Source organism: Hyaena hyaena, unplaced genomic scaffold (assembly GCF_003009895.1).
Source record: "Hyaena hyaena isolate Hyena2069 unplaced genomic scaffold, ASM300989v1 scaffold_20, whole genome shotgun sequence".
NCBI lineage: Eukaryota > Metazoa > Chordata > Mammalia > Carnivora > Hyaenidae > Hyaena > Hyaena hyaena.
Window position 1 is genome coordinate 4,487,463 of NW_024080652.1, and position 27,266 is coordinate 4,514,728.

The window sequence follows — 27,266 nt, forward strand, 5'->3', positions numbered from 1 at the left end:
TGTCTGTAAGCCCCTAATCAGGGAATAATTTACCTTTTCTGAATAGACTCCAAGATCCTCAAGGCTATCAATTTTTAACTTAGGTCTTAACATCCATTTGCCACTCAATGCTTTTTTTTTTTTTTAACTGAAATGTTGGGTTCGGTTCTGATGCTTCCAAATCACATATGAAAGAGAATCTACTTAATAGTTTATATTTTCCAAATGTGTGGGGGCGAGGGTGGGAGGTCAGAGCTGGTTGTGGGGACATCGTGTGGTGAGAAGGTGGTCAACAAATCAGCTCAGAGGAAGGTGTTTGGGGTCCTGGGGATGCATACTTCATCCTGACACAGACCAGGTGAGCCCGGATAAGCCCACGAAGCATTGGGGCCTCTGAGGAAATGTCTGTGATTCACTCGACTCACTCCTGGACCCCCAGGAAGGGGACATGGCCCCTCTCCTTTTACCACGGGAAGGCTGGAGCAAACAATCGTAAACACAAGAAGGTTCCAAGATAGGTGTATTACAGAGTATGTGGCAGTGTGGCTGGGGGACTCCCAGAAAGACGTGGCAGACACAGGCATCAGGGGCCAAAGCGCATCTTGAGCTGATTCCTCACGGACCAATTTTAGCTTCTGAAAGGAGAAACTCCTTTAAAAAAAACTTTTTTCTTCTTTTTCTGAGAAAAAAGGCCCAAGAGCTGCAGAGAGCCTCCCTGAGGGCAGCGAGGAGCGGCAACAACATGGAATCCAGTCAGAAAGCTCATGTCTCCACTCTTTATTAAAGCTAGGTCCTCCTGCCAATGGCTCCTCCGAGGCCAGGCAGAAGCAGCTGGGGCCCAGGAGGGGCTCCGCACGTACGTACTCTGAGGGGTGTGCAGGGAGGGCTGAGCCCGGAGCTGAACCCCGGCCATGCAGGGCTAGTCCGCCTCGCCCTTGGCCCCAGAGGCTCCCGTCCCACAAGGAGAGGAAAGAAACGGAGGGCAGGGAAGGCATCACCCAGCATTGCGGACGCCTCCTGGGACCCCTGCCCTCCTCGTCGCCCCGCCCCACCCCGTCACCTCCGCCAGCCAGGTGATCTCTTACCACCTCGGTCCACGCCCCCTCCCCACCCACCGACTACTGCGCCTCCTACCCCGCCCCCAGCCCCGGCAGCCTGGCCGCTGGCTCTCAGACCCCAAGGCCGTGCCTACACTAAAACAGAAGGAACTAGGTCTAAAAGGGAATGCAGTTGCTTCAGAGTCTGTTTTCTGGCCCCACTCACATTGGCCCAAAAGGCAAGATGGGAGAGAGGGATCTCACACGAGCCACACTTCAGCTGCCTGCCCAGTGGCTCCCAATGGCCCAACCCGGAGGGTGGGGGGCCCACCAGGTGCGGGCCTTGCATAGCTGGGTGCCTGGCTTGTCACTGAGCCACAGGCTCACGTCCACACCCCCCAGAGGTGGACTGCCACTGTGCAGACTGTCCATCTTGTGAAATGGGATTCTAAACTGAAACACTACTTGCTTCTAGTATAGAATAATGACAGAAGCAGAGTTAAAGGGCCCCAGGCCCAAAGGGATGTGAGAAATGATTTGCTGCCGACCTGTCGCTTTACAGTTGGTTATTAATTATAAAGAAGCATTGGGCTCAGAGGGCAGGGGCCCGTGTGTCCACTTGCCCCAGGGGAGGTGACAGCCCAGGCAGCTGAAGGCTGGGGCCGCAGCGACCATCAAAGAGCCCTGCAAGGATCTCTGAGTGTGCCGCCTCCGGGTGTCGGGGAGGGGGGACCAAAGGGCTCGAAGAGGAGGCTGAGACCAAAACCCACCCGGCAACACGAGTGCCTGCCTGATCTGGGTGCTCAAGTGGGGTGGGGAGAGTGGGTGACTCTCCCCCAGAACAAGGCTTCAAACTCCCTCAGGCCCCTGCGAACACCTGCAACCCCGCCTGGGGCCACAAATTTGGTTTCAGACGTTTTCTCCTCCCAGACTCTTCTGGCCACACAAGAGATGGAAATAAATATCCACAGTAGACAGAATAAAAGCTTTCCCAGCTGCATGTCTGCCTCCCGGGTAGGGAGGAACATCGTCCTCTGGAAACCCATAGGGCTTCCCCTTAGCCACGCGCAGTCCCTAAACCTTCCCGGACACACTCAAATGACCAGAAGGCCCTGAAGTCTCTCACTGAGGAATGGAAGAAGTCGTCAGCCAAACCCACGGGAGGAGGAGCCGGATGCTCTGCCTCGACCACCCCGCCCTCCCCTTGACGCAAGGGCATCCCCTCCCTCGCTGTACAACCCGCTCACAAACTCATCGGGCGCCGGTCCCCCGGGGCCACCCAAATCGGAATCCGAGTGAAATAAATAACATCGCCCGCCATCCCTACCGCTTGGCTTCACAGCACAGACCCAGGGATGCCGCAGTCTTGGTCGGGGTAGCCGCCCCCAGCCCTCGCCTCCTCCGCGCGCGGCTCTCCTCTCCCCGCGCGCCCCCTGCACGGCCGGACGGGCTTGGCGATCCGGTTTCCTCGGGGCCGGGCAGGAGGGGCGCCCAAGGCCGGGGTGGGGGCGGTGCGCCGGGGGCTGAGGGGAAGGCACCGCACCAGGACTGGGGCCCTCAGCACCCCGGGGACAGAGGAGCAAGGGGCCGGCGGCCCAGAGGGCTCCGCCTCCGTCGGCCTCGGCCCATCACAGGATGCTCTCCTCGTAGGCGCCCGAGGGCCCCGCGAAGGCGGCCGTGGGCTCGGAGCCGAAGCTCGTCCCGCCCGCGAACTCCAGCAGGGTGCTGCCGCGCTCCCCGGGCCCGCTGCCCGCCCCTGGCGGCCCCTTGGCGGGCGCCTCGGCCTTAGACGCGGGAGCCGCGCCCGCCGAGCCGGGCGCGCCCGCCGCGCTGCGGTGCGTCTTCATGTGGGTGAGCAGGTGCGAGCTCTGCGAGAAGCGGCGGCCGCAGTTGGCGCAGGCGTACGGCCGCTCGCCCGTGTGCGTGCGCTGGTGCGTGACGAGCACCGAGCGCTGCGAGAAGCGCTTGCCGCACTCGGGGCACGGGAAGGGCCGCTCGCCCGTGTGGCCGCGCCGGTGCTTGGCCAGGTTGGAGCGCTGCGCGAAGCCGCGGCCGCAGTCGGTGCAGCGGAAGGGCTTCTCGCCCGTGTGCGTGCGCCGGTGCCGCTTGAAGTCCGAGCTGTGGCCGAAGCCCTTGCCGCAGTCGGGGCAGCGGTGTGGCTTCTCCTCGGCGTGCGCCCACTGGTGCCGTGTCAGCGCCGCGCTCTGCCCGAAGCGGCGGCCGCACTCGCCGCACGCGTAGGGCCTCTCGCCCGTGTGCGCGCGCCCGTGCGCCGTCAGGTGCGCGCGCCGGCTGAAGCCCGCGCCGCACACGCCGCACACGAAGGGCTTTTCGCCCGTATGGCCGCGCACGTGCGCCGCCAGGTGCGAGCCGCGGGCAAAGCGCGCGCCGCACTCGGGGCACGGGAAGGGCCGCTCGCCGGTGTGAGTGCGGCGGTGGCGCGCCAGGTGCGAGCCGTATACGAAGCTCTTGCCGCAGTCCGCGCAGCGGTGCGGCCGCTCGCCCGCGTGGTAGCGCTGGTGCTTGGCCAGCGCCGCGCGGCGCCCGAAAGTCTTGCCGCAGTCGGAGCAGATCCACGGGCTCTCCTCCTCCGCCAGCGCGGCGGGTGCCGGCTCGGCCAGCAGTCCCCCGACGGCCGGCGCGAACGCGCGGAGCCCGCCGCCGCCGCCGCTCCCCGGCCCGCCGCCGCCGAAAGGGTCGCAGGCCAGCCCGGCGCTCTCCACCAAGGCGAGCCGGCCCCCCAGGGGTCCCGGCAGGGGGCGCCCGTCGCCCGACAGCCGGTCCCCGAAGTCCGGGAGGCCCAGGATCGGGAAGCCGTCCGGGTGGAGCCAGGACTTGGGGTGCACGGGAAAGTGGAAGCCAAGTGGGTGCGAGGAAGGGCCTTCGCCCTCCCCAAGGCCGTTGCCCAGCTCGAGGAACCGCCTGTCCGGCTCAGGGTCCTCCTTGCTCCCGGGGGTGGGCGCCACCGCCGCCGCCTCCTCTCTGGTCTCCACCTCGGCCTCTCCGTCCGCCTCGGCCTCCTCCGGCCCCTCCGGCCCGGCCTCGGCCTCCTCGGGCACCGCCGCAGGGACCGTGTCGCAGACCTCCCGCCGAGTGCCGTCGCCGCCGGGCTCCGTGCAACCGCCGCCGCGCCGGTGGCGCTGGAAGTCGGCGCGCAGGCGGAAGGCCTGGCCGCAGTCGGGGCAGCAGTGCGGCCGGTCGGCCGTGTGCACCGCCTGGTGCCTAGCGAGCGCCGAGCTCTGGCTGAAGCTGCGACCGCAGTGCGGGCACGGGTAGGGCCGCTCGCCGGTGTGCGTGCGCTGGTGCGTGACCAGGTAGGAGCGGCGCCCGAAGCCCGCACCGCAGAAGGCGCAGCGGTAGGGCCGCTCGCCAGTGTGGATGCGCCTGTGCGTGACCAGGTGCGACTTGTAGACGAAGCGCTTGCCGCAGTCCGGGCACGGGAAGGGCTTCTCGCCGGTGTGCGTGCGCTGGTGGATGGCCAGGTGCGAGCGGTACACGAAGCCCTTACCGCACTCGTCGCAGCCGAAGGGCTTGACGGCCGCGTGGTAGCGCTGGTGCTTGGCCAGCCGGGACCGGTGCGGGAACACTTTGCCGCAAACGTCGCACGTGGTCTCGGGCCGCCCTACTGGAGTGGCCACAGTAGCAGGGAAGGCCCAGGGTGCCAGCAGGTTCGCGCCAGGCTCCCGGCCCGGCAGGAAGGGCTTCGCCTCGGACCCCTCAGCCAGGACCCCGAGACCCCCAGGGTCGGGACCCCACCCCTCCGGAGTCTGTGCTGAATCCGAGTCATCGGGGCCCCAAGTCCCAGGCACGTCCCCCACGCCGTAGGCCGCTGACCAGAGCCCCGGGGGCTCGTTCTCCTCCTCGGCCACCTCCGCCAGGAAGTCCTCGTCGTCCTCCTCCTCGTGGTCCTCGATATCGTCGGTCCAGAACCAGGCCCCTGAAGGGGACAAAGGCCAGAAGAGGTGAGAGGCAGCTCCTTGCAGGCTCCTCCCCCTGAGAAATCGCGCGTTGGGCGGGACCCCAAGCTCCCCTCGCACTGAGCCTCCATCCCCGATCTGGGACAGGGTGCCTCCATTTCAGTAAAGCCACCACTTCCCCCGTGGGTGTCCCTCCTAGGGAAGCCGTGATTCCTTCACTTCTTGGACTGTTCTCAAATGGCATCAACTAATGCCCTTGCTCAGGAACAGGGATGCTCTACAAAGTTGGTGACCTTGCCTGCAGGTTCCTGTGAGAACATGACAGGGGGCCTGTGTTTAGAAAAACAGATTCCCGAGTTGTTTTCCCCAAAGCCCCTTGTGTTCTAGAGAATTCCACCCCCACCCTTGCTTGGCCCAAGGCAAGCAAGACTGTGGTGCCAGCACAGCCCCAGGCCCCTGACGCTGAGAACCTGCCCTCCTAAGCACCTAATAAGCTTTGCCTGGCGTCCCTTCCCCCTCTGAGTTCTTCACCAGCCTCAGGCTGGCCAGCAGCCACAGGTCTCGCACCCACACTCAAGGGCAGAACCAGAAAAGCTACCTTGAGTGAAGGAGACCCAGCTCTCTAAACTCATACTAACAGCCACCAGCAACTGTTCAGGTATAGCCCACGCTCCCCTGCTCAGCCTCCCCAAAGCTGGGGAACCATTCTCTGAGTGGCTGTGCATCTGGGAAACAGTCCCCAGTTGGCTAAGACTGGATGAACTGCAAACACTTTATCACAGAAGGCCAAGGACACCCCCAAGGTCCTGCAGTTCTGTACCTCCTCCACCAAACTGCACCTCGACCTCTCCCTTCAGTGCAGAGGATGATTATGGACTCAGGCCTGTAGAGTTTTCTGGTTTACATAATGGAGTCCTGATATACCTGCCATTGTGATACACCTGGGAGGGAACTAACACTTATGGAGCAGGCACGACATCACCAGGAGCAGAAGGGAAAAGCCTGACCCACGGTGGCCCCCGGTGTTCCAAAGTACCTGTGTGCCTACTTTCTCATGTATACTTTGCCTCATGAATGTCCACAGTGGCTGCACCCCATGCTGTAGCCCAGGTCAGAATCCTAGCATCTGGAAGGGTCAGACTCCGAGGCTGGTAATCTCTTCTTCTACTCCACCTGGGTCCACCACCAAAACTGTGGCCAGTGCCAGCCATCACCTGGCTGGATGAGTCAGATCACGAGTCCTGCCCCCCAGGGAAGGTCGGGGCCCCGGACGGCTGCCCACCCCGGCTCAGTCCTTGTTCTGTATTTCTGTATGCCACTCTACATGTATGGTGAGATGGTCACGCGGGCAAACCCAGCACAGCGCAGAGTGAAATAAAGCCAGACACAGGCATGATTTCAGCTGTGAAAAAAAACCACGCATCATGTAAAGGGATACAGAGATGGGTTATTTTATTTTTTCATAATTGGCAATCCTTTAGGTTTTCTACAGTTAGTAATATACTGTTGTAGTAAAAATAAGCTTTAAAATAAGAGACAAAAGTTCCCTGAACTAAGCTCAGTTTGCCTCCAGATGCCACCCAGAGCCATGAGGGGGTGCTGTGGAGTGGCCGGTGCCCTCAACAGCACAGAGCAGTACCCGCTCCTCACTGCGCGGCTGCAGCGCCCTTACGAGATCGGATTGTCCGTGGAAGGGTCAGGCAGGTGAGCTGAGATCACTTGGAAATTCTTTCCCTGAGTCTCAGAAGGAATTTTACCTCAAGACTCTGGCAAGGGTCTTGAGTAGTTTGAATGATAGACTCCCTAAGGCAGGGGGGAGTTCAAGCTGAGGAACAAGTGTGATGTCTCAGCGGGGTGCATGGGACCTAGACCCAGGGCAGCACTTGCTGGATCCAAAGCAGCCACTGAGGCCAAATGAGGGCTCACCAACAGGCGACCTCAGCCACTTAGAACTGGAAGGGGTGGGCCAGGTCCCAGTGACTCCCCCACCACACCTCTTCCTTGGGGTCCAGGAGCAGCAGAACGTTTCTGCTATGCACCCCAGGGGGTGCACCTCGAGCTTCTCTGAACAAGGCACTGCAGAGACCGTGATCATAGGAGGGACCTGGGGGACCTGGTCACTAGCCCTGGAGCTGGCACCGCCACTCATCCGAGAACGAGAGGACACTCAACACGCAGCCAGGTGGTGGAGAGCACCACTGACACCAAGTAAGGGACGGTAAGGGCAGCCACGTCCCTGGGCGGTCAGAGCCGGCTGCAGCCCGAGACAGGACCTCTGGAAGGCGTGGGCCACTGGAGGGACCCAGAGGAAGAGCAGCCTGCCCCGAGACTGGGCTTTGTTTCCTGGTCCTCCTGTCACCAAAGTGAGCCCTGGAATGGGGGTGTCCCATGTAAGGGTCATTCTGGGCTGCAATGGGGACAGGGTTCCCAGGGGGGTTGCTGGATCCAACTGAGCACCTGCCAGGTCTACTTGTGAGACAAGAGCCAGGGCAGAGAGGATGCTCTGACAGAGAGGGTGACAGGACATGTGCAACAGTGGCCTACGGGGTTAAGCACGGTTGCTTCTTCCAGAACCCACAGAGGGAGGGTAGAGGGGAAGACCCTGAGTGGAAGCTGGTGTTTGATCTCCTGGAGACATTTGCACCTAAGGAGTGTGCCCCTGGGTGATAAGCTAGGCTGGAACCAGCCCTTGGAGCCCAGTGATGATCCCAGGGGCTGACCAGTGGCCTCCTCAGCAGAGCCCCCAAGGAACTTCCAGGAAGTACCCTACCCAGGCCCTAATCGGAGGGCCTTGGGGAAGGTGAGGGCCTCTGGGCCACACACCTGGTGCCCTGCACCCCTGAGCTGCTCAGCGTGACCGACAAGACGCCCAGGGAACGGTGCCACCATTTTCTAGGACTCCTGCCCCCAAGCAGCCTCTGCCCTGTCCAGGGACCCAGTGGCCTGCCCCCAGGCCCGGCCCCACGGTAAGTCGGCCCTGGGTCTGCTCTGACTAAACACCTCTCTGCTGGGACCCTTGAGTAAAGTCATCACCTGCCCCTGACTCTCCCTCTAGACCCGGGGACTCAAGGTGGGTTTGGGGAGGGCCCCCCACCTGGGGACAGTTATCAGAGGAGAACGTGGACAAGGGCTGGTGTGCCCAAAGCTGCGGGTGGCTCCCTCCTCCAGGGCTGCTGGTCAGCTGTCCTGCCTGCCCCCTGAGCAGGAATTCAGTAATCAGGCCTATGCTTAAGTGTGGGGGAGGTGGCAGCTCCCACAAGGCCAGGTTTCTGAGCTGGGATCTGTCCTCCCATGAGGACACAGCCCACCACCCCCCACCCCCCATCGCTGGCCTCAATCTCCTCCTCTATACTGTGAGCTATAGTACCAAGGACCAGTTATTAGCAGGAGTTTGCGGCCGGGCTCCTTCCCCTTCTGCCCACACTGAGCCCCGGGGTCTGAGGCAAGATAGGACCTAAGTGCCTTCTCCATGGCTCAGACCAAAAAGGGGGATTCGGTGACATCCCAGGTCCCCTCGGAGGTGTGACAAAGGGAAGGCCCACACTGAGGACAGGCACCCCCTACCCCAGTTCTCCAGAGGACAGACAGGTGCTCATAGGCTGTGTGAGGTGGACACCACCTGCAGGCTGGCACCAGGATTGTGCCTCGGCTCCACAGGTGCTCTGCGTCTCTCCTCTCCAAAGACGCTGCCTGCGCTCACCCATTGTGGGAGTCACCCGCCTTAGTGTTGTACCTCTTACTGCTTTTAAATGTTATCTCTATCCTTTCCTGTGTCATCTTTAGGCAGGTTCAGCCCTGCACGCTGTACTCGTCTTTCACTTTCACGTGAGGGGCAGGAACAGCAGCCAAGGAGGGGGACCAGCAGCCGGCCCCGTGGGGTGCCAGGCCCGCCGGGTACCGTGGAGACAGCACAGGGTGGACAATACACAGTGCCAGCCCTCATGGAGCCTGCCAGAGGCAGCAGGCAGGAAATGAGGAAGCAAACATGCAGCCAGGACCATTTCAGACGGCGCTGTTTGCTGTAAGTCAGGACACGTCCTGGAGGGATACAGGAGGGGGTGCTCCTGAACGCTGTGTGGTCAGAGAACACGCGATTCAGTAGGCACCTAAGAGCTGAGCCAGCCACACAAAGGGCACTCTGGGCAGGGGAAACAGGAGGCACTGAGGCACGCGAGAGCCTGAAGAGAAGGGCTGTCTGTGGAGCTGGGCCCGGGGAGCTAAGGGTGTGTGAGATGGGTCTGGCAGGGCAGCAGGCCCCAAGGCCCCAGCGGAGAGCCCAGATGCTGTGCCAAGAGCACGGGGACGTTTCTGAAGAGTAAGGCAGATGGCAACTCAGGAACACCTGTACCTGACGGCCTCACGGCAGCATGGGACAGGGACCACTCGAACAGGCAGCCAGGCCCAGTCGGGTGCCCAGGACGCTGCATGAGGGGCCTGGGGTGGGACAAGCGGCGCCACTTCACGCTGCGGGGGGAGGGGTTCACTGTGAGATGCTCATCAGATAACTGAATGGAGATGTCAGGCAGACAAGGTCAGGGCTGGAGAAAGAAGCTGAGGATGAGCCGCAGAGATAGGAATGGTACCGGAAGCTCTGGCCCCGCCACCTAGAGAGGACAGAAAAGGACGCAGGACCGTCCTGGTTTCGCAGACAAGCGAGGGCAGATGGAGAAGCAGCCAGAAAGGCAGCTGAGAGCCCCGAGGCATGTGGGCTCCTGAGGCCAAGAGGGTCCGTATCTCAGAACAGAGAAGCCGGCCCCGCAAGGACCCCAGGCCGGCCTGGCAGGCCAGGCGGTGGCGGCGGCCGCAGGAGGGCTGTGCTCAGCCCGCAGGTATGCTGCTCTCCAGCCACCATCCCCGCTCCAGTGCACGCATGCGCAGGAAGGGGGTGCCGCCAGGGGCAGCGGTCTGCCAGGTGACTACACGGGGCACTCGCAGAGGGAGAGACGCCATCTAAGCTGGGTGAAAAGAAAGGCACAGGAAAGTGGGTGGGCTCAAAAGAGGTGAGGAGAGCGGGCACCCATGAGCTGGAGGTGGTGACCACAGGGCAACGCCAGAGCACAGGCATCAAGTCAGCACTGGACGGGTCACGGGGCGCCTGAGTGTGAGAAGGTGGAGAATGTGCCAGACCTCTAGGCCCCAGCATTCAAGAAACACAAGAGAGGAATACACTTGTGTCTCGCCAGACTACAATGTGGAAATCCAGAAACTGCTGGGCTCAGAAGAGTCAGCATCTGTACCCTCAGGCACAGTGACCCTCAGTTCTCAACGGACTCGGGTGCTCAGAAGTGAGTACAGAAAGGAAAGGGAAGGAGGCCATCTAGCAAACAGACTTCAGTTCTAGCTGAGAAGGACCTTAGGCGGATTTAGCCCACCCAGGCTGACCCCAGCCCTGGCTACCAGATTCCCAACCCCACCCCAGCACAGGGCCATGTCCAAGACTATGTGCCTGGTCCTGCCCCTAGCTCAGGCTCCCCAGACAAGTGGGGCAGGGTAGGGGAGCACTCCAGGCTCACGGGCCCTGGCACAACGACCACTGCCGCTGGGGAGGACAGAGGGGCAGTGGCCCAGCTAGCCAGCCTCCTCAGGGAGCTGCCACACCCACCCAGGGTCACAGGTCACCTTGTGGGGCACAAGGCTGCACCCCGGGACCCTCCAAGAAGCATGGACAATGGGGCCACATCTAGACCACGTGATGAGGCGTGTGGCCCCTTTACCTGCAGGTGGCTTTTCTGAGACATGCCACTAAACGCCCTCCCCCCCCCCACTAAGACCCCCTGGGAATCATCACGCACATCCAAGCCTCAGCCTGGGTGTAACTGCCATAGTGTCACCAGCTCGAGCCCTCCCCAGTCCACTACCCAGGAACAGGTCCCAGACCTGTCCCAGGGAGCGTGGACAGCTGGGGCAGGAAGGCCATTCTACAACACCGGGGACAGTGGGGCCTGGGGCCTGAGCCCACCTTGGGCTCTTAATCACCATGTTCGAGGCCAATTTCCTCATCTGCAAAGGGAGGCTGGTCTCTGCCCTGCCAGGTCCCGGGGTTGCGGAAGGACACAGTGAAGGGGAAAACACCACGAGGAGTACACGCGCAGGCCTAGCATGGTCGGCGGTTTTCTGTGTTTTTATTTGGAAACACGTCTATGAGCTACTCTGAGTCTATCCAGGCACGTGACTGGCAGGAGCCATCCAGTGCCCCTCCCTAAGGTGACATCGCTCCAGCCCAGAACTGGATACTCCTGCCGTGCAAGGACCCCCAGGGAACCCTGAGACACGGAGCCTAACTCACCCCTCACAGTCAGGACCACATGTGGCCACCTCCTGTCCCTCAGAGCCGAAGACTTAACAAGTAGCCCTCACTTACCCAAGAACACCCAAAACCAGAGAGGTTCCCAGGCAGGGACAGAGACGTTGTGAAAGGCTCCTAAGAGGAAGCTCGAGGTTCTGTCAGGACTCCCCAGCCTCGGACGACCAAGGGCTGGAATGGAAGGCAACCCACAAAGGCAGAGGCTGGCACACGGCAGCCTCCCTGTCTCCGCGCACCCACTCCACATCCCAGACCACCAGCACCAAAACTGCAGCAGAGAGCTAAGGTGAAGGCCAAGGTCCGGCAACTCTGAGGGGCTATGGAGGCCGAAACCACAGGAGAATCCATCTCATACTCACCTGTGTAGACGCCAGTGACAATGTCTCCTTCCTCAGGACGGGGGCTATCTGGAACCCAGGGTTCCTCCCCTTGTTCCAGCCGGAAGATCAGATCCGGCTTGGGGATTGGGTATCCTGGCCGGGAGAAGGACAGCCAGCAGCTGCAGGGCCGCTCTGCGCAGGCCCGCCCTCGCGCCACACAGGGCCACCCCAACATCCCAGCCGCTCCCCACTCACTCTCTCCCCTCTTCTCCAGCCTTCCGAGGACCAGCCCTCCAACCTCCTGGCCTCCACTCTGGGAAAGCCCACCTTCACTTCTGTAGAGCTCTGCCATGATATTCCCCAGCTTTCCTGCGGAGACTCCCCTCCCCACAACACCTTCCTCAGTGGCATGCCCACCTCTCTCCCCTGTCACCTGACTCCTCGCCCCTGGAGGCCTCTGGGGAGTATATAAAGCCGAGACCACAGCTCTGGGAGAGACCGGTGGCCACAAGACACCCTCACTTGGCTCAAGGCACCACTGGGCCACAGCAGGGACTCCAGAGCACGGCCCCACCCAGAAGTCAGAATGGTCCACAGGACCCCCCTCAGGAGGTGGGCTAGCTCAGGACCCCCTTCTCCTAGACCCTGGGGTTTCAGAAGCCACCCTCTCAAACAACTAAGCTGCTAGCAGCCATCACATAAGAAGGCCTCTTGAGGATGGAAGGCGACCTGCTTACCCAAGGACACCAGGATCCCATAGTTCTCCTGCATGACATCCTTGTAAAGGTCCCGCTCGCCTGCATCCAGCCTCTCCCACTCCTCCAGCGAGAAGTACACAGCCACATCCTCGAAGGTCACCAGTCCCTGGAAGACAAAGAGCCCTGGCCACTGCCCTGAGCTGCCCTGGCAGAGAGGCAAGGGAGCCCCTGGAAAGAACAACAGACAATTACTTCAGGAAGAACTGCCCGTGGACCTGCAATATGGAGCTCATGGGGACACAGCCCAGTGGCCCATTACCGACAGGCCTGCAAAGGCCCAACAGCACTGAGGGCTTCGGAGTCTGGCTGCAGCCCGAGAAGGCAAGGACCCCAGTTCCATTCAGAGGTGAGGAACCCAGGCTCAAAGAGGGTGGACACTCAGCTCATACAGAGGGGAGCCGAGATTCACACTGAGCCCAGGAGACAACAAAGCTCAAGTCCCTGGCCATGCTAAGAGGCTGTGGCCTCCCCTCCGATGTCCCTGTCCAGCCTAAGCCAGTAGTTGCATTAGCAACGTGAGGGCCCATGCCTGGGTGGGTAAGTGGCATTGACTAAGGTGACTGGGCTCGGCAGGAAACCGGAACCTGGCCAGGCGAGCGGCACTCCAGGTGAGGGGCCACAGCCCACACCCGGGGCAGAGCCAGTCCTCAGAAATACCAACGCACAGTGCAGCTGAGCACGTGGCAATCAGCACACTCAGGACACCCCAATGGCCGGGGAAGTCTCGGGCCCCAGGAAATTGGAACCACACCCCCATGGGCTTGGGGCTAGAGACCCCCAGACACTTCCTGCTCACAGGCTGAGCTCGCCCTGGCGACCACAGTGCCCCTGCCTTGCCAACAGGGCTCTCAACAGGGACAGCAAATGCCAAGTTGCCCCCTCCTAAAACCCTGCCCAGTTAACTCCCAATGGTGAGAGCAGCTCACCTGAGACCCAGCTGTCAGGGAATCGTCATCATCTTCCTCCTCCTCGTCCTCCTCGTCCTCCTCCTCGTCCTCTTCCTCCTCTTCCAGGCCCTCACCCCTAGGTGTGGCTCGAACCCTGGTGGCCTGCAAGGCTGAGGGGAGGATCTCTTAAGGGCCCGCCCTCACCCACAGGCCTCACGGCCACCTTGCCCAGACAGCAAGCAGGGTCAGGAGACTCCCTCCCCCCACCCCTGTTCCTCTGTTTCAAACCCTGGGTCCTAATGCTCCAGCTCCACCCTGTGGGGCCGAAGAAGAGCTCTCCAAACCTGCCCTCCCCAGCCCCCTCCCCCCCTCCCCCAATGCCAGCTCCTTTTTCTTACCCTTTTCCTGAAGAACTGAGGACTTAGCATCACCACCGCGGCTAAGGCGTTCCTGGGTCCCCAACGTAAGACTCTGCTCCTCTGCCACCACCTCCTCCACGTCCTCGTCCTCCTCCACCTCCACCTGCTCCACATGCCCTGCCTGCTCCCCCTCCTCCTCTTCCTCCTCCACCACCGCCTGATCCTCCTCGTCCTCCACTATGATCTCTTCCTCCTCCTCCTCCTCCATCTCCACCTCTTCCCCCTTTTCTTCTTCCTCTTCTTCCTCCTGAGCAGGACCACATTCCAGCCCATCCTCGGCCTTCGCCAGCTGCGTGGCAGGTGAGTCCGGGGTCGTACGAAGGGCTGCCATCCTCTCTGGAGGAGAGCCTCCACTCAGCCTGAAACACAGACAGGCAGCGGGGATGAGCCCCCCACCCCCCGGCTGCTCCCACGAGCTGCTCCTCGGGCCTCCCCCCGCCCTTGGGGAGGCACATGGTATCTCCCCCACTAGATGGTAATGGCTCCTGCGTCAAGGAAGGACCGAGGCTCTTCCCATGCTCTCACGTGGCACAAGTGGGATGTTCTGTACCCAGAAAACCTAACCACAGAGCCCCTCTCTGTGACCCCATTATGCAGCCTTAGCTCTTTCTTGCCAGCAATTACGTACAGGGTATGAACTGCTGTGCTTTCTTGGAGTAAATCAGGGATTTAGCCTAGGTCTTTATCCTCAGGGCCCATGGGAAGCAGGGGGTCCAGGCCACATGGCTGAGGGTGGCCCACCTTTGGCTGCAAGGGGCGAGTACGGCCTGTGAGGAACAGCCTGCCTACATCCAGGGGACCCGCCTCTGCACACCCCCCACTCTGCTGGCACAGGTGTGGAAGGAGAGGCCTGGGCACGGGCAGGGGTGAAAGGTAAGACTGGCAGGCTCATTCGCCACTGCCTGGAAGGCCAGCAGATCAGGTTCCTGCTTGCCAGAGGCGCCACACAGGAGGTCCTGGGTACATGCTACCCTCTGCAGCTCCCTGGCCCCTCATTCCGTGCAGGCCGTTTGGAAAAAGTGCAGCGTATCATGAAGATTTGCTTCATTGCTGGACCAGCAAAGACAGTCAAAATGCCCTGTGACATCTCTCCCAGTTTAAGGATCAGAGAATCCCAGGAGAGAACTGTCAAAGGCTCGGTGGCTTCCAGGCTGCTACTCACGCCAGTGTCACAGCTGGCTCAGCCCAGGTGCTCAGGAGAAAGAGAGCCGGCTGCTCAGCCCAGACCCGGGGGCAGGGGACTCGGAGGATGGAGGGGACAGGCTCAGGGGCCCTGCCTCCCTACCAGGTGGGCGCCCTCCCCCAGCCTCCCTGGAGACCCAAGGGCAGGACAGAGTCACGGTTTTGACAAGTCAGTTTCTGGGGCTCCTTTTTGAGTGAAAACTTGAGAAGGAGCCTACCACCCAGCCCCAGCCGCGTCTCAGACCTAACAGCCCGCTTCTGAAGTGATCCAAACCAACTACAAATGCAGCGACACAGCATCCTGAGATGAGAGCAGGACTGCCAGAAGGCTCCCGCAATGGCAGCCATGTGGGGCAGGTGGGCCCTGCACAGCTCCTTGGGCTCTAGCAGTGGACAGCATCTGCTGGTCCCACCGCCGGACCTCTGCACATGTCAGCCCCTCCCACGGGACAGGGGCGCCCCACATAGAGACGTGCACGGTCACCAGAACAGCTCGGAACACAGGGTACCCATGGGAAAACTGCTCAGTGATTAGCCCTTATTCCACAACTCAGCGCTTTTCTATTAAAAAGGCAGTACACAGCTCTCTGCTCTGCTCCAAGCTGCCGCTGCTGCTTCCATCCACACTTCCAGAGCTAGGCGCCTTGGCGCAGCCGTGAAAGCCTTCCAGAGACCAAGGCCCGGGTCCAAAGGCTGGGATGCACAGGCACCCAGAGGCTACCTTGGTCCTGCCCCTCAGGCTCCCCTCTAACCAACCAGACTGCGGATTCCCAGACACTGAATCCAAGCTCACAGGTGAAGAGCCATGCCTCTACAGGCCACCCCAGCCCCCAGCTGCTCCTGAAAGCCCACCTCCTGGGTCTCCCTGGCTCTCTGGGCATGTGAAGGTGCCCAGGTGTAGAAACACGCGTGCCGTGGATAACGCCAGCCACTTCTAGGAAGGTGCAGCCCTAACCGGCACTCAGGGCACTGAGAGTGCTCCGCAAAGGTTTCCCAACCACCACCCACCTCAGGGCCAGAGGAGGGCTTTTCTCACCCAGGCCTGGGGCTACAAATCCAGGCTAAGCCCAGACGCCACACCAAGCCCAGCAGAGCTGTCTCCTGCCTGGCCACCGTCCAGAGCAGACTCCCACAGGCCAGTCTGCCGTAGCCAAGGACCCACTCACAAAAGAAAACCCCAGGGCTTTGGAATAAAGTGGCCCCATGCTGGTCCCACCTCCGGACCTCTGCACATGTGATTCCCTTTCCCCGGAACTAGCTTCCCCTCTTCACTGATCCTCTGGAGGTAGCCTCCTGGGCCCCCTGTTTCACACAGTTCTCTGAACTCTGCCCTCACAGCACCTCATTCTTATATACTTACGGAACTGTTTGCTTAGTGCCCGTCTCCCCAAGCACACAGTCCGCTGCAGGAAGGCGAAGTTCCCTCTGCTCATCTCTGAACCTCCCCCCACCCCCCGCCCCGTGCCAGGCACAGAGTGAACACTCAAATATTTATTAAGGAAATGACTCTAAAGTCTGTAATCAACATGATAACATGAGATTTTAAAAACTCGGGGACACCTGGCTGGCTCAGTCAGTAGAGCATGCGACTCTTAATCTCGGGGTTGTGAGCTCAAGCCCTACATAGGGCACAGAGTCACTAAAAACAAAACTCTCAGTATTCTGGCCCCACTGCCACATTCCAGAACAGACTGACCGCTCTTCTGGATCCTTCAAAATGGAACTCATCCCAGAAGCACAACAGAATCTCTGCCTTCAAAGAGGCTGTGACCTGACGTCCCTTTTCCTCCAAAATGCACCTGCTAGTGACCAGAGAAGGGAGAGGTCAGCAGTCATTCTGCAGATGGAACCACAGCCTAGCACAGGACACCCCACATACCCCAACTCAGAATCCAGAACAGAATCATTCTAGGGAACAGACTTCTGTCACTCAGGCACCAGGTTCCTTCTGCTTCGCCAGGCAGCTGGGGGCTGGGCACACTCCCCCAGACCCACATGCTCTCCTCTCTTCTCTGCCCAACCCTCAGCCCACTGAAACTCACACTGCCCAATTCCTGGCATCTGATCCCAGGTCAGAAGCCACAGAGGGTCAGGTAAGCAGCCTCATCAACATAAATCCCCAGGGCATCCCAGACCCTTACTTCTCTTGGGGCCCTGCACCCTAGGATGCAGCACTGCAGACACTTTGAACTGAGGATAAGACATCCTCCATGAGAACATAAAGCAGCAGCAAAGTTTGGAAACTGTTGGAACTCTCCACAGAAGCCCCAAATCCAAGGAGCCTACATAGAGAAGAAGAAACGTGTGGGTATGTATATATCTAGACCCCTTCCTTTCCGCTAGGTGACCTTACTGTTCACACTCTTGTTATTCCTTCCACTTTTTTGCCTCCTTCAAGAAGCCTTCTTTCCTTGACTACTAAGATCCTCACTGTGTGTCCATGGATCCAGATGACCTACTCTCCAGGATTTGCTCCTGGTGCAGGCATACCCATGGGGCTACTCCCCTAGCTCCCCCAGGCCAGCTCTTCACTATGCTGGCCGGCTCCCCAGACCTGCCAACACTTGTTGAACCAAACCAAGTACCAAGGTGTCCCCGCACAGGTGCAACTAGAGGCCTGATCCTTCTGCACACCTCCCCTTCCCCCTACCCACTAGTTCTCTCCCAAAGGCCAGCCTCTCTCCCACCCCTGCGGCCACATGGGGCAGCCCAGACCCTGTCCAAGCCCAGGGATTAGTTCGCCTACCAGACCACCAGCAGTAGAAGACGGCATAGCAGCCCACCGGAGCCTCCATTTGCAGAGAGGGAGGACCCAGACGAGGCCCCCAAGGTCACGAAGCAAGCTCCTGGGGCGCCAGGCCAAGCCACTTACATGCCTCTGGGGAGCTTATCGGGCTTGGGTCTCCCGCAGACGCCCAGGCGGTGACAGCCCCTCTTGGATGGGTGTGTCCCCGGGGGCGGCCACGGCCCAACCCCCGGCCCTGGGGCCTAGCCGGCGGCGGGCACCTCCCGAGGAGTCCGCGCGTGTCCTCCCTAGCCCCGCCTGCTCCGCGCTGCCGGCCTCTACCCGTCCCGGGGGTCGGAGCCCGCCCCCATCGCGCGCGGCCGGGGCGGGGGTTCGCGGGCCGCGCCGGGCGTGGGCGCGGCCGCCAAGGGCCCTGCCGGCGCGCCGCTCGGCCCCACCAGGCCCAGGCCAGGCCCCGCCAGCCCCGCGGCCTCCCCGTGCCGGCGTGGAGGGGCGGCCCGACCCCCCGCCCCGGCCCCCGCGCCCGCCGCCCGCACCTGCTGCCCGCGCCGCCGCCCCCACCGCCGCCCACTCACCGCGCGCGCGCCGGGCGGGCAGAGCCGCCGCCGGACGCCGGGGCCGGGCCGGGCCTGCGCGCCCCGCGCTACACAAAGTGACGGCCCCGGAGCTGCGCGGCGGCGGCGCGTGGGCACCGGAAGTGCTGCCGCCGGGCCCCGCCCCGCCCGCGCCCACGGGGGGCCACTTCCGGTCACGCGGGGTCGAGCGCGGCTCCCAGAGGGGGCGTGCGTGGAGTGAAAGAAAGCGCTCCTCGTGCGCGGGAGGGCGCTCTGAGCCCTGGAGCCCGACGCTACCGCTGGGGACCCCGGTGCCATTGTCCCGCGACTCCGACCCAATCCCTGGGGACCGCAGCCCCACCCTTGGGGAACTCCAGCGCCTCCTACCCCGAAACCCCGATCCCACCCCCTAGACACCCCAGCGCCCTTTGCCTGGGAACCTCAGCGCCCCCTGCCCGGACGCGAGACCCCGACCCCACCCCCAGACACCCCATGACCCCCAACTCCGAGACCCTGGCCCCAACCCCGCCCTCTCCCCGCAGTCACCCGTGACATTCCTCTCACCTGCGAGCCCGTCCCCTCCCCAAGCCCAGTTAGGATTCCTAATTCAACCAAGATTTGGGGAGTGCCTCCTGAGTGCCAGACTGGAGGTAAGCCCACCCCAGCCTTGGGACCCTCTCCAGGTCCTGAGACCTGGAGGTAGGCGATGACCTACGAAGGAGCCTGGTGGAAGCATCCATCTGGCGGCGTGCCAGGACGCCAGACAAGGCGCTCCCTTGCAGGTGGTGGACAAGTGTGACTGTAGCAGGAGGCTCGGGTGGCCGCTGCCCACGGGCACTGCTTGCGGGACCACTGGTGCCTGTAGGACCAGCGCCGCTAAACGTGGGGGTTTTATCCAGAATGGGTGAGGGTGAGGACTGAAGGTGCGGTGGGCAGCGGCAGCTGTATGAATGCGTCACAGTCCTCGGATTGGAGCCTTCACATGGAAGGACTTGTAATCAGCACCGCGAGGAGCGCCTGCCTCTGAGAACGGAAGGGTCCTCCAAGCAGAGGGAGGTACAAACCAAAGGCGGCTGTAGGAGCTGTGAGGAGCTGAGGCCGTTGGACTCAGGGTCCACCTGCAGTCCTCCCCAAAACCTGTCTGCATCCATCCCCAGGGGCAAGGCTGGGGTCTGAGATCTTGGGCCCACAGAAGTCCAGGCCCTTTTCAGCCTGGCTCCAAACCCCCAGTGGGGAATGGTGTGGCCCCGCTCCTTCCCCTCAGGTAAAGGGGATCAGCAGGAATGGAGGCCCCAGAGACTGGCACCTGGACCTGAATGGGTGGGGCAGGGAAGGATGTCGTCCCCGCAGCCCCGGGGGGAGCTGGAGAAAGTGCAGATGGGATCTCCCAGTGGGAGCAGCAGATGTGTGGAGGGGTGAGCATACCCCAGCCTTGCCCTCCCCACCCTTCCCACCAGCACTGCCCATTGGTCAAATCCACTTGTACTGTGGGGGTTCAAGGGGGGCCCTGGGGCTGCAGCCACAGCCCAATGCCTAAAGCTAGGTGGAAAGCATATGGGGGTGGGGGTTAAACAGGAGCAATAGCTCAATCCCTGCCTTAGACACCCCCCCCCCTTGTCAGGCAGGGCCCCTGTAGCATCTTAGCATCTGCTCAGACTCTTCCTGGCCTGTCCCCACCTGATGACTAAACCAAGACTTGATTTCTTCCCCTCCCTTCTCTGAAGAGATTTGCAAAGGCCTGGAGTTCACCAGACTGTCCCCACTCAGCAGGCTCTGCCTGAGTCCCTGCTGTCCCCCACCCCTGGGGGGGACTCTCTATTTCCTCCCCTCTCTGAGGCTCTCTCTCCTCCCCACCCTCGGGAGCCTCTCCTTCCTCTTGCCCTGTAATGGGTACAGTCCCCCAAAGCTTGTCTGGCCCAGGACACCAAGTGGTACAGCCACACAAAGGCCCTGAAGTCCACCACCCAGTCGGCGTGTCTGAGGCCAAAGTTAGGCTTGGGACACTCCCCAGGGTACGCCCCCTCTGCCCCACACCTGCAGCTTCAGAAGCAAGGTGTGCTCAGGTAGACGGCCCGCTGTTGAATAAATAGAATCCCCTACTCTTAGGATCTCGCCTGACCTGGTTCCTTCCAGCTTAGCTCTCCGAGGATCCAGACTGGGTGCTCCGGTGTGGGCCTTGCCAGCTGCCTCAGACCGGCCACGCCTCTGCAGGGTCACCTTTGTGCATACTCAGGAGCAGTGTTCGGCTGTCCCATACAGGTTACACTGGGGACTCTCATGTCCTGAAGTCACCTGGCCTTGACCTTTCCTGCCATCTAAGCCCAGAGCTGCCGGAGTTTGGAGGTGGCTACCCCAGGGCCCGTAGGCATGGAACTCAGGCACACAGTAGGGCAGGACCCCTGCGAGGCAGGCCTCTCTTCACATGGGTGCTGGAGAGCCAGAGACCCAGGCGCCAGCCTTGACTCCCCTCTCCTCTCTCCTTTACTCCATCACGCAGTGATGTTTGAAAGCTGCTTGGGTTTTACGAACTCACAGTTCTGGTCAAGTCCTGGCCATTGGCCTTCTCTGGTCACCTCTTCCTGTGGGTTCTCAGGGCCTCAGTGGCACGCCTGCTCTGAGGCCAACAGTCTGATCCCTGCTTTTCTCTTATCCTCAGCGGGGATTCCTGATGGGATGTTCCCTCACACACCCTGACACCTGCCGCCGAGTTCAGGGCCCTGTGCTCACACCTGTTCTCTGAAGCACTCAGGCCCTGCCGGCTAGGTGGTGGGAAGGGCAAGGAGGCAGAGCCTTCACCTGGGCCCCTGGCTCAACAGTCCCCAAGAGTTAGGGCCACGGATTGAGGCATGGAAGCTGATGGGAGGTGCCAGGGCTGAGTGGGGAGAGAGACGAGCAGTGATGGGGACCAGCAAGAGCTTATATGGTACCCAGACTCCACTAAGGGACTGTCCCCACCCACCCAGAGAAGCCATTTAGGGATATTTGAATTTACCACAGGGGTTCTCAGAACTCAGAATTGCAATCCTCCATGGTGGTGACAGAGAACCCTGTCATAACAAGTATAAATGCAAACAAGGTGGCAGTATTCCATGTTAGAGGTAATTGGGGATCAAAAGGGATTTGGTGCCATTTTTTGTAAGATGGGCCGGGGTCTGCATATGCCTGCCAGTTGTCTGCAAGAGGCAGCTGGTGGACGGGGAATAGGAGGAACCTCAGATGAAGGGACCCAGTGCCAGTAGAGGCCTCTGCCAACATGAGTCACCTTCAGGGAGAGGTGAGGGGAGCAGGAGAGCAAGCAGGCCTGGATCAGGGGCCGGTCCGCCCTCCCAGCTGCTTACAAGCTGGAAGCAAAGAGAGGAGAGGTGGTTGGCAGTACGTCTCAGGGGAAAGGCCTGCCTGGGCACGGGCACCCTGAAAGAGCAGGAACAAGAACAGCAGAGACCCAAACTGGACGTTGCTGCTCAGCGCAACCAGCGACTGACCTACTGTCAGCAGCTCTTTCCCCGGAGGGCACGGGGAAGGGGCTGGCGGAGGTGAGCTGGGCGCAGGGGGAGCCGCAGCCCCTCCCAGACACGTCGGGCTAGCCTCAGCTTGAGCTTCTCCTGCAGCAGGGGGCCTGCACTGGTCTCAGGGGACAGCAGTCAGGGACGCCGAGCCTCCAGGCGCAGAGGAGAGGAAGTCATCAGCAAGAGATGCAGCCTGCAGCCACGGCCAGGTACTGGGGGAAGCCAAGGTGGGACAGGTGGCATTTCAGCCACGCCTGAAAGACGGCCAGAAGCCAGGAGCCCATGGGGCAGAGAGACCTGATCTGAGCAAGTGGAGGTGGAGAGTTTGGGGCCAGTGGAGGAATCAGGGCCATCCTGTGGCTGGAGACTCAGACCTCAGTAAGGTCCTCATGGAGGCAAGCAGCCACCAAAGGCGGCAGGCAGAGGTGGGTCATGATTTACCAGGATGGGTGGGGGCCACTGCAGGGGTCCACGAAGTGTCTTAGTCTATTTAAGCTGTTATAACAAAGATACCACAGACTGGTTGGGGGTGAGGGGGCACTGAAACAACAAGCATTGATTTCTCACAGTTCTGGAGATGGGGGAGCCCAAGATCAAGGCGTTAGCAGGTTCAGTGTCTGATGAGAACCTGCTTCCTAGTTCATAGCTGGCACTCTGGCTGTGACCTTCTTCAGTGGAAGGGGTGAGGGAGCTCTCTGAAGACCCTTTTATAAGGACACTAATCCAGGGGCACCTGGGTGGTGCAGTCAGTTAAGCATCCGACTGTGGCTCAGGTCATGACCTTGAGGTTTGTGAGTTTGAGCCCCACTTCGGGCTCTGTGGTGACAGCTTGGAACCTGGAGCCTGCTTTGGATTCTGTGTTTCCCTCTCTCTCTCCCTTCCCCCACTTGTGCCCCCACACACCCCCGTGACATCTGATCACCCCCAGCCTGCCTTCAGCAAGAATCCTGTTGGGTCTGTTTAACCAGAATCCCCCTACCCCTGATGTTTCTTCCATCTTAGTCAATTTCCATCCACCAACTTCTCCCAACCCTGCTCCTTGGCTGTAAATCCTCACTTGTCCCTTGCTGAAACCGGATTTTGGTCCAGTGCTATTCTGAGGTCTCTTTTCCCCTATTGCATTAGGTCCTGAATAAAATCTGGTTTTACTGCTTTAACTTTTGGTTCTTTTCAGCGGTGGCACTTCTGCTCTCTCCCCATGCTGGGCATGTAGGGGCTGGGCAGGAACTTTGGTCAGCACCCCTCAGTGCCAGTCTCCTTGCCAGGAGGAGCCCAGGAGGGCTTCCCGCAGGAGGAGACACTTGAGCAAGTCCCGAGAGAGCCAAGTGGGGGTGAGCTCCGCCCAGACAAGGGACCAGTCCTGGAAGGCAGCAGCATGCCGACAGGTGGTCTGTGCAGCCCCCAGCGGCTGGGGACCTCACAGAATTCCATATGCACCCACATGCCATGTATCTTCCTCCCACACACCCATGGCCCTGCTGGTGAGCCACAGGAAGGCTGACACACAGAATGAGTTTCAATGACAATCACGGGGTACTGACAGCCTCCTCACAATCGTCATCCCCTTGGAGGGGTGCTGGTAAGCTCACCTTCAGGACTACATCTTTATAGGCACCCAAACTTATAGGTACATAACAGTAACATGGAAGCAAAAGTCTAGGATTTGGGGGACACCATTTGATTTCTTGCATCTTTTTTTTATGTGTTTTTATTTTTTTAATTTAAAAAAATTTAATGTTTTATTTATTTCTGAGAGAGAGAACATGAGCAGCGGAGGGTCAGAAAGAGAGGGAGACACAGAATCTGAAACAGGCTCCAGGCTCTGAGCTGTCAGCACAGAGCCTGACGCGGGGTTCGAACCCACGAACCACGAGATCATGACCTGAGCTGAAGCTGGACACTTAACCGACTGAGCCACCCAGGCGCCCCTTTTAATGTATTTTTAAATGAGTTACTTCTGGGGTACCTGGGTGGCTCAGTCGGTTAAGCACTCAACTTTGGTTCAGGTCATGATCTCGTGGTTCGCAGGTTTGAGCCCTGCACTGGGCTCTGTGCTGCTGGCTTGGAGCCTGGAGCCTGCTTAGGATTCTGTGCCTCCCTCTCTCTGTGCCCCTCCCCTGCTCATGCTCTGACTCTCTCAAAAAAAAAATATATATTTTTAAAATAAATTAGCTAGTTCCCCAGGTGGTTTGGGAATCTGTCAAGATTGAGTTCAGCAATGGGTAACAGGAAAGCCCGCCTAAGCAACAGTGTTTGCAAACCCGTCCTTAGGTCCAGGGATCCTAAGGCAGCCCTCCAAGGCCATGGATGACCTCCCCTCACCACCCCCACCTCCACCCATTCCTTCCCTCCCCTGCCCATACCGAGTCACTCAGCAGTCTTCTAAGCCACGCTGCTGAGGCAAGAGGCACAAACCATCAGAGTACAGATTAAATGGTGTTGTTCAAATTTGATTTGTCTTTATATGTTTATTTATTGCACCATTGTTTACTTATTCCTAAAACAGAAAGGTAAGTTGGGAGTAAACTGGGAAGGTAAGTCAAGTTTTAGGGTCTGGCAGAATGTGGTAGGAAGGAGCCTCAAAGATTTTTTTATTTTTATTTTATTTAGTTTTAAAATTTTTTAATGTTTATGTATTTTTGAGAGAGACAGAGCATCAGAGGGGGAGGGGCAGAGAGAGAGGGAGACACAGAATCCAAAGCAGGCTCTGGGCTCTGAGCTGAGCCTAACATGGGGCTGGAACTTCCAAACCCATGAGATCATAGCCTGAGGCAAAGTCTGACACTTAACCAACTGAGCTACTAAGGCGCCCCTCAAAGATTTTTTTAACAAGGCCAAAGAGAACCTGCAAAGCCTTTTGTTCTGAAGTAAGGAATTCGATGTCTCCGGTAGGGCATGTGGGACCAAGATGGTTTAAGGGGGGTGCTGGGGAAGGACTTCCTGTAACTCCGCATTCCGTGCTGGGTGGTCGTTACCTGGTGGCTTTTCCTGTGGCTTCCCCTCCATGTCCTCTGATGGCATCACGGAGGAGTCCCCTCTGCGGGCTGCGGGCCCCAACACCTCTCCCGCACTTGCTTGCGGCCCTTTAGACAAAGACAGAGCAGGCCTGGAGTTCAGAGCTTCCGCCAGGCACTGGGGTCTCCCCCTAATCTGACAACACCATTTATGTTTACAGCTGCTCTCTATCGATGTCATACTGACCCGGGTTTCCACTTGCTTGTTTATCTTTTTAAAATCCATGACCTGCACTCCAGTTTCCGGTCCAACCTGAAAGGGGCTTGCAGGCTACTGCTCCATCCTCGCAACAAGAAAAAAAAAAAGTGGAAATGAACGATTCATCTCAGATCCTTCAGAGAATCGAGGTCAAAGCTCAAACTGCTGCCCTGAAAATCAGAGACAGACGGCAGAAGCAGAAAATCACAGCTTCCCGGAGCAGAAACGGCCCTGGAGCCAGTGCCCGGACAGGGAGACTTAAACTGTACGTGATCAATGGTTAGAAGCTCAATCAGGACTCATCTCACACTTAAAAACTCCCCGGGGGGGGACAAAACAAAAAACTCCCCCTCCCTCAGGGGAGAGGGGTCCTGCTAGGAGAGCCCTGCACTTTCATAAGTTTTACCTCCAGGAGCACGAACAGGTTCTCACAGTGAAAGGATCAAAGAAAAATCTCAGACTTCCAGCAGGGGGAGGGGAAATGGGGCCATTTTATTTATTTAGGTATTTATTTATCTTTTACTTTTTTTTATTTCAGAGAGAGAGAAAGGGAGTGGGGGAGAGGGGCAGGGACAGAGAGAATCTCAAGCAGGCTCCAGGCTCAGCAAGGAGCCCAGGGCAGGGCTGGATCCCATGACCCTGGGATCATGACCTGAGTCAGACACTCAACCTACTGAGCCACCCAGGATCCCTGAAGCTACCTTTAGGTACATCCAGAGCACTCCTTTCTTTTTGTTGTTGTTGTTTATTTATTCATTTTATTTTGAGAGAGAGAAAAAGAGAGTGTGTGTTTAGGAGGGGCAGACAGAGAGGGAGGGACAGAGAATCCCAAGCAGGCTCTGCAGCATCAGCACAGAGCCCAGTGCAGGGGTCGAGCTCACAAACTGAGATCATGACCTGGGCCAAAGTCAGTTGCCTAACTGACAGAGCCATCCAGGTACCCTGCACTCTGTTCTTCTTAACAGAGTCTGCTCTTGAAGGAAACAATTTTATAAGAGCAGAGGCAAACAAGTAGAAGGGAAATATCCAACTCCAGCCTCCTCTAGCCTTTGCATCCCAGGAGGGGGAAACCTGGCAAATATTTGTCAAGTTCACAGCCCACAGGCACATTTTCCCTAAAAGTCTGCGACTTAATCACCAAGGTCTAGAATACTTCCTCTCCCTGACACCACACCATCACATCAGTACAGATTCTCTATAACAACTTGGGAACACAACTAAGAGAACCACACGTCTCAGACCTTACTGTAAAAGAAATCTATAGGGGCTCCTGGGTGGCTCAATAGTTTAAGTGATGGACTTTGGCTTGGGTCATGATATCACCATTTGTGGGTTTGAGCCCTGCGTCAGGCTCCGTCCTGACCGCTCAGAGCCTGGAGCCTGCTTTGGATTCTGTGTCTCCTCCTCTCTCTGTGCCCATCACTTGCTCATGATCTGCCTTTCAAAAATGAATAAACGTAAAATGAATAAATGAATGAATGAATGAATGAATGAATAAAAGAAGTCTTCAGGAAAATCCAAAGACAATAGGAGAGAGAAAATAAGACCAGAGGAAATTTTCCCCTCTAACATCTACAGCACTGGCAACAGTAAGCAAAGAAGCAAAGCCTAGCTCCTAGCCAGCTAAGCATATAGCCTCACACCAAAGGCCTACTTAACTCAGTTCCTTTAACCTAGGACATCATGTTCACTTTTCAACAACAACAAAATTACAAGGTGTACAACAAAACAAAAGCACAGTTTGAAGAGGCAGATGCAAACAGGGTAGACAGATGAGAATCATCAGGCTCGGAATTTAAGACAAATATGGTGACTATCGGGGTGCCTGGGTGGCTTAGTCGGTTAAGCGTCCGACTTTCTCTCAGGTCATGATCTCGCGGTTCGTGGGTTCGAGCCCCGCGTTGGGCTCTGTGCTGACAGCCAGCTCAGAGCCTGGAGCCTGTTTCAGTCTGTGACTCTCTCTCTCTCTGACCCTCCCCTGCTCACGCTGTCTCTCGCTCTCTCTCTCTCCTAGAAATAAAAATATTAAAAAAAAATAAGACAAATATGGTGACTATGTTAAGGACAATAATGGAAAAAGTAGTGGACATTATAAAACAGATGAGTAATGTCAGCAGACAGATGGAAAGTCTAAGAAAGTATCAAAAGGAGGGGCACCTGAGTGGCTCAGTTGGTTAAGTGGCCAGCTCTTGGTTTCTGCTCAGGTCATGATCTCATGGTTCATGGGACGAGCCCCACATCAGGCTCTGTGCTGACAGTGCAGAGCCCACTTGAGATTCTCTCTCTGCCTCATCCCTGCTCTCTCTCTCAAAATAAATAAATAAACTTAAAAAATCATAACATCAAAAGGAAATGCTAGAAGCCAAAAATATTGTAACAGAAATGAAGAATGCCTTGATGGCCTTTTTAGTGGACTGAACACAACTGGGGGGGGGGGGATTCAG

General features: G+C 58.9%; 1 protein-coding gene across 1 annotated transcript; it reads right to left on the reverse strand.

Annotated features, from left to right (window-relative positions):
* Window positions 1-1,113: 1,113 nt before the first annotated feature.
* On the reverse strand, window positions 1,114-18,228 carry ZNF316 (zinc finger protein 316). The gene is made up of 6 exons (XM_039226087.1): window positions 18,125-18,228; window positions 13,601-13,980; window positions 13,242-13,372; window positions 12,295-12,421; window positions 11,597-11,710; window positions 1,114-4,953 (listed from the first exon to the last, which is right to left on the reverse strand). Exons 2-6 carry the CDS (start codon window positions 13,950-13,952, stop codon window positions 2,645-2,647), a joined length of 3,033 nt encoding a protein of 1,010 aa, XP_039082018.1. The 5' UTR covers window positions 13,953-13,980; window positions 18,125-18,228; the 3' UTR covers window positions 1,114-2,644.
* Between the last annotated feature and the right edge of the window lie 9,038 nt (window positions 18,229-27,266).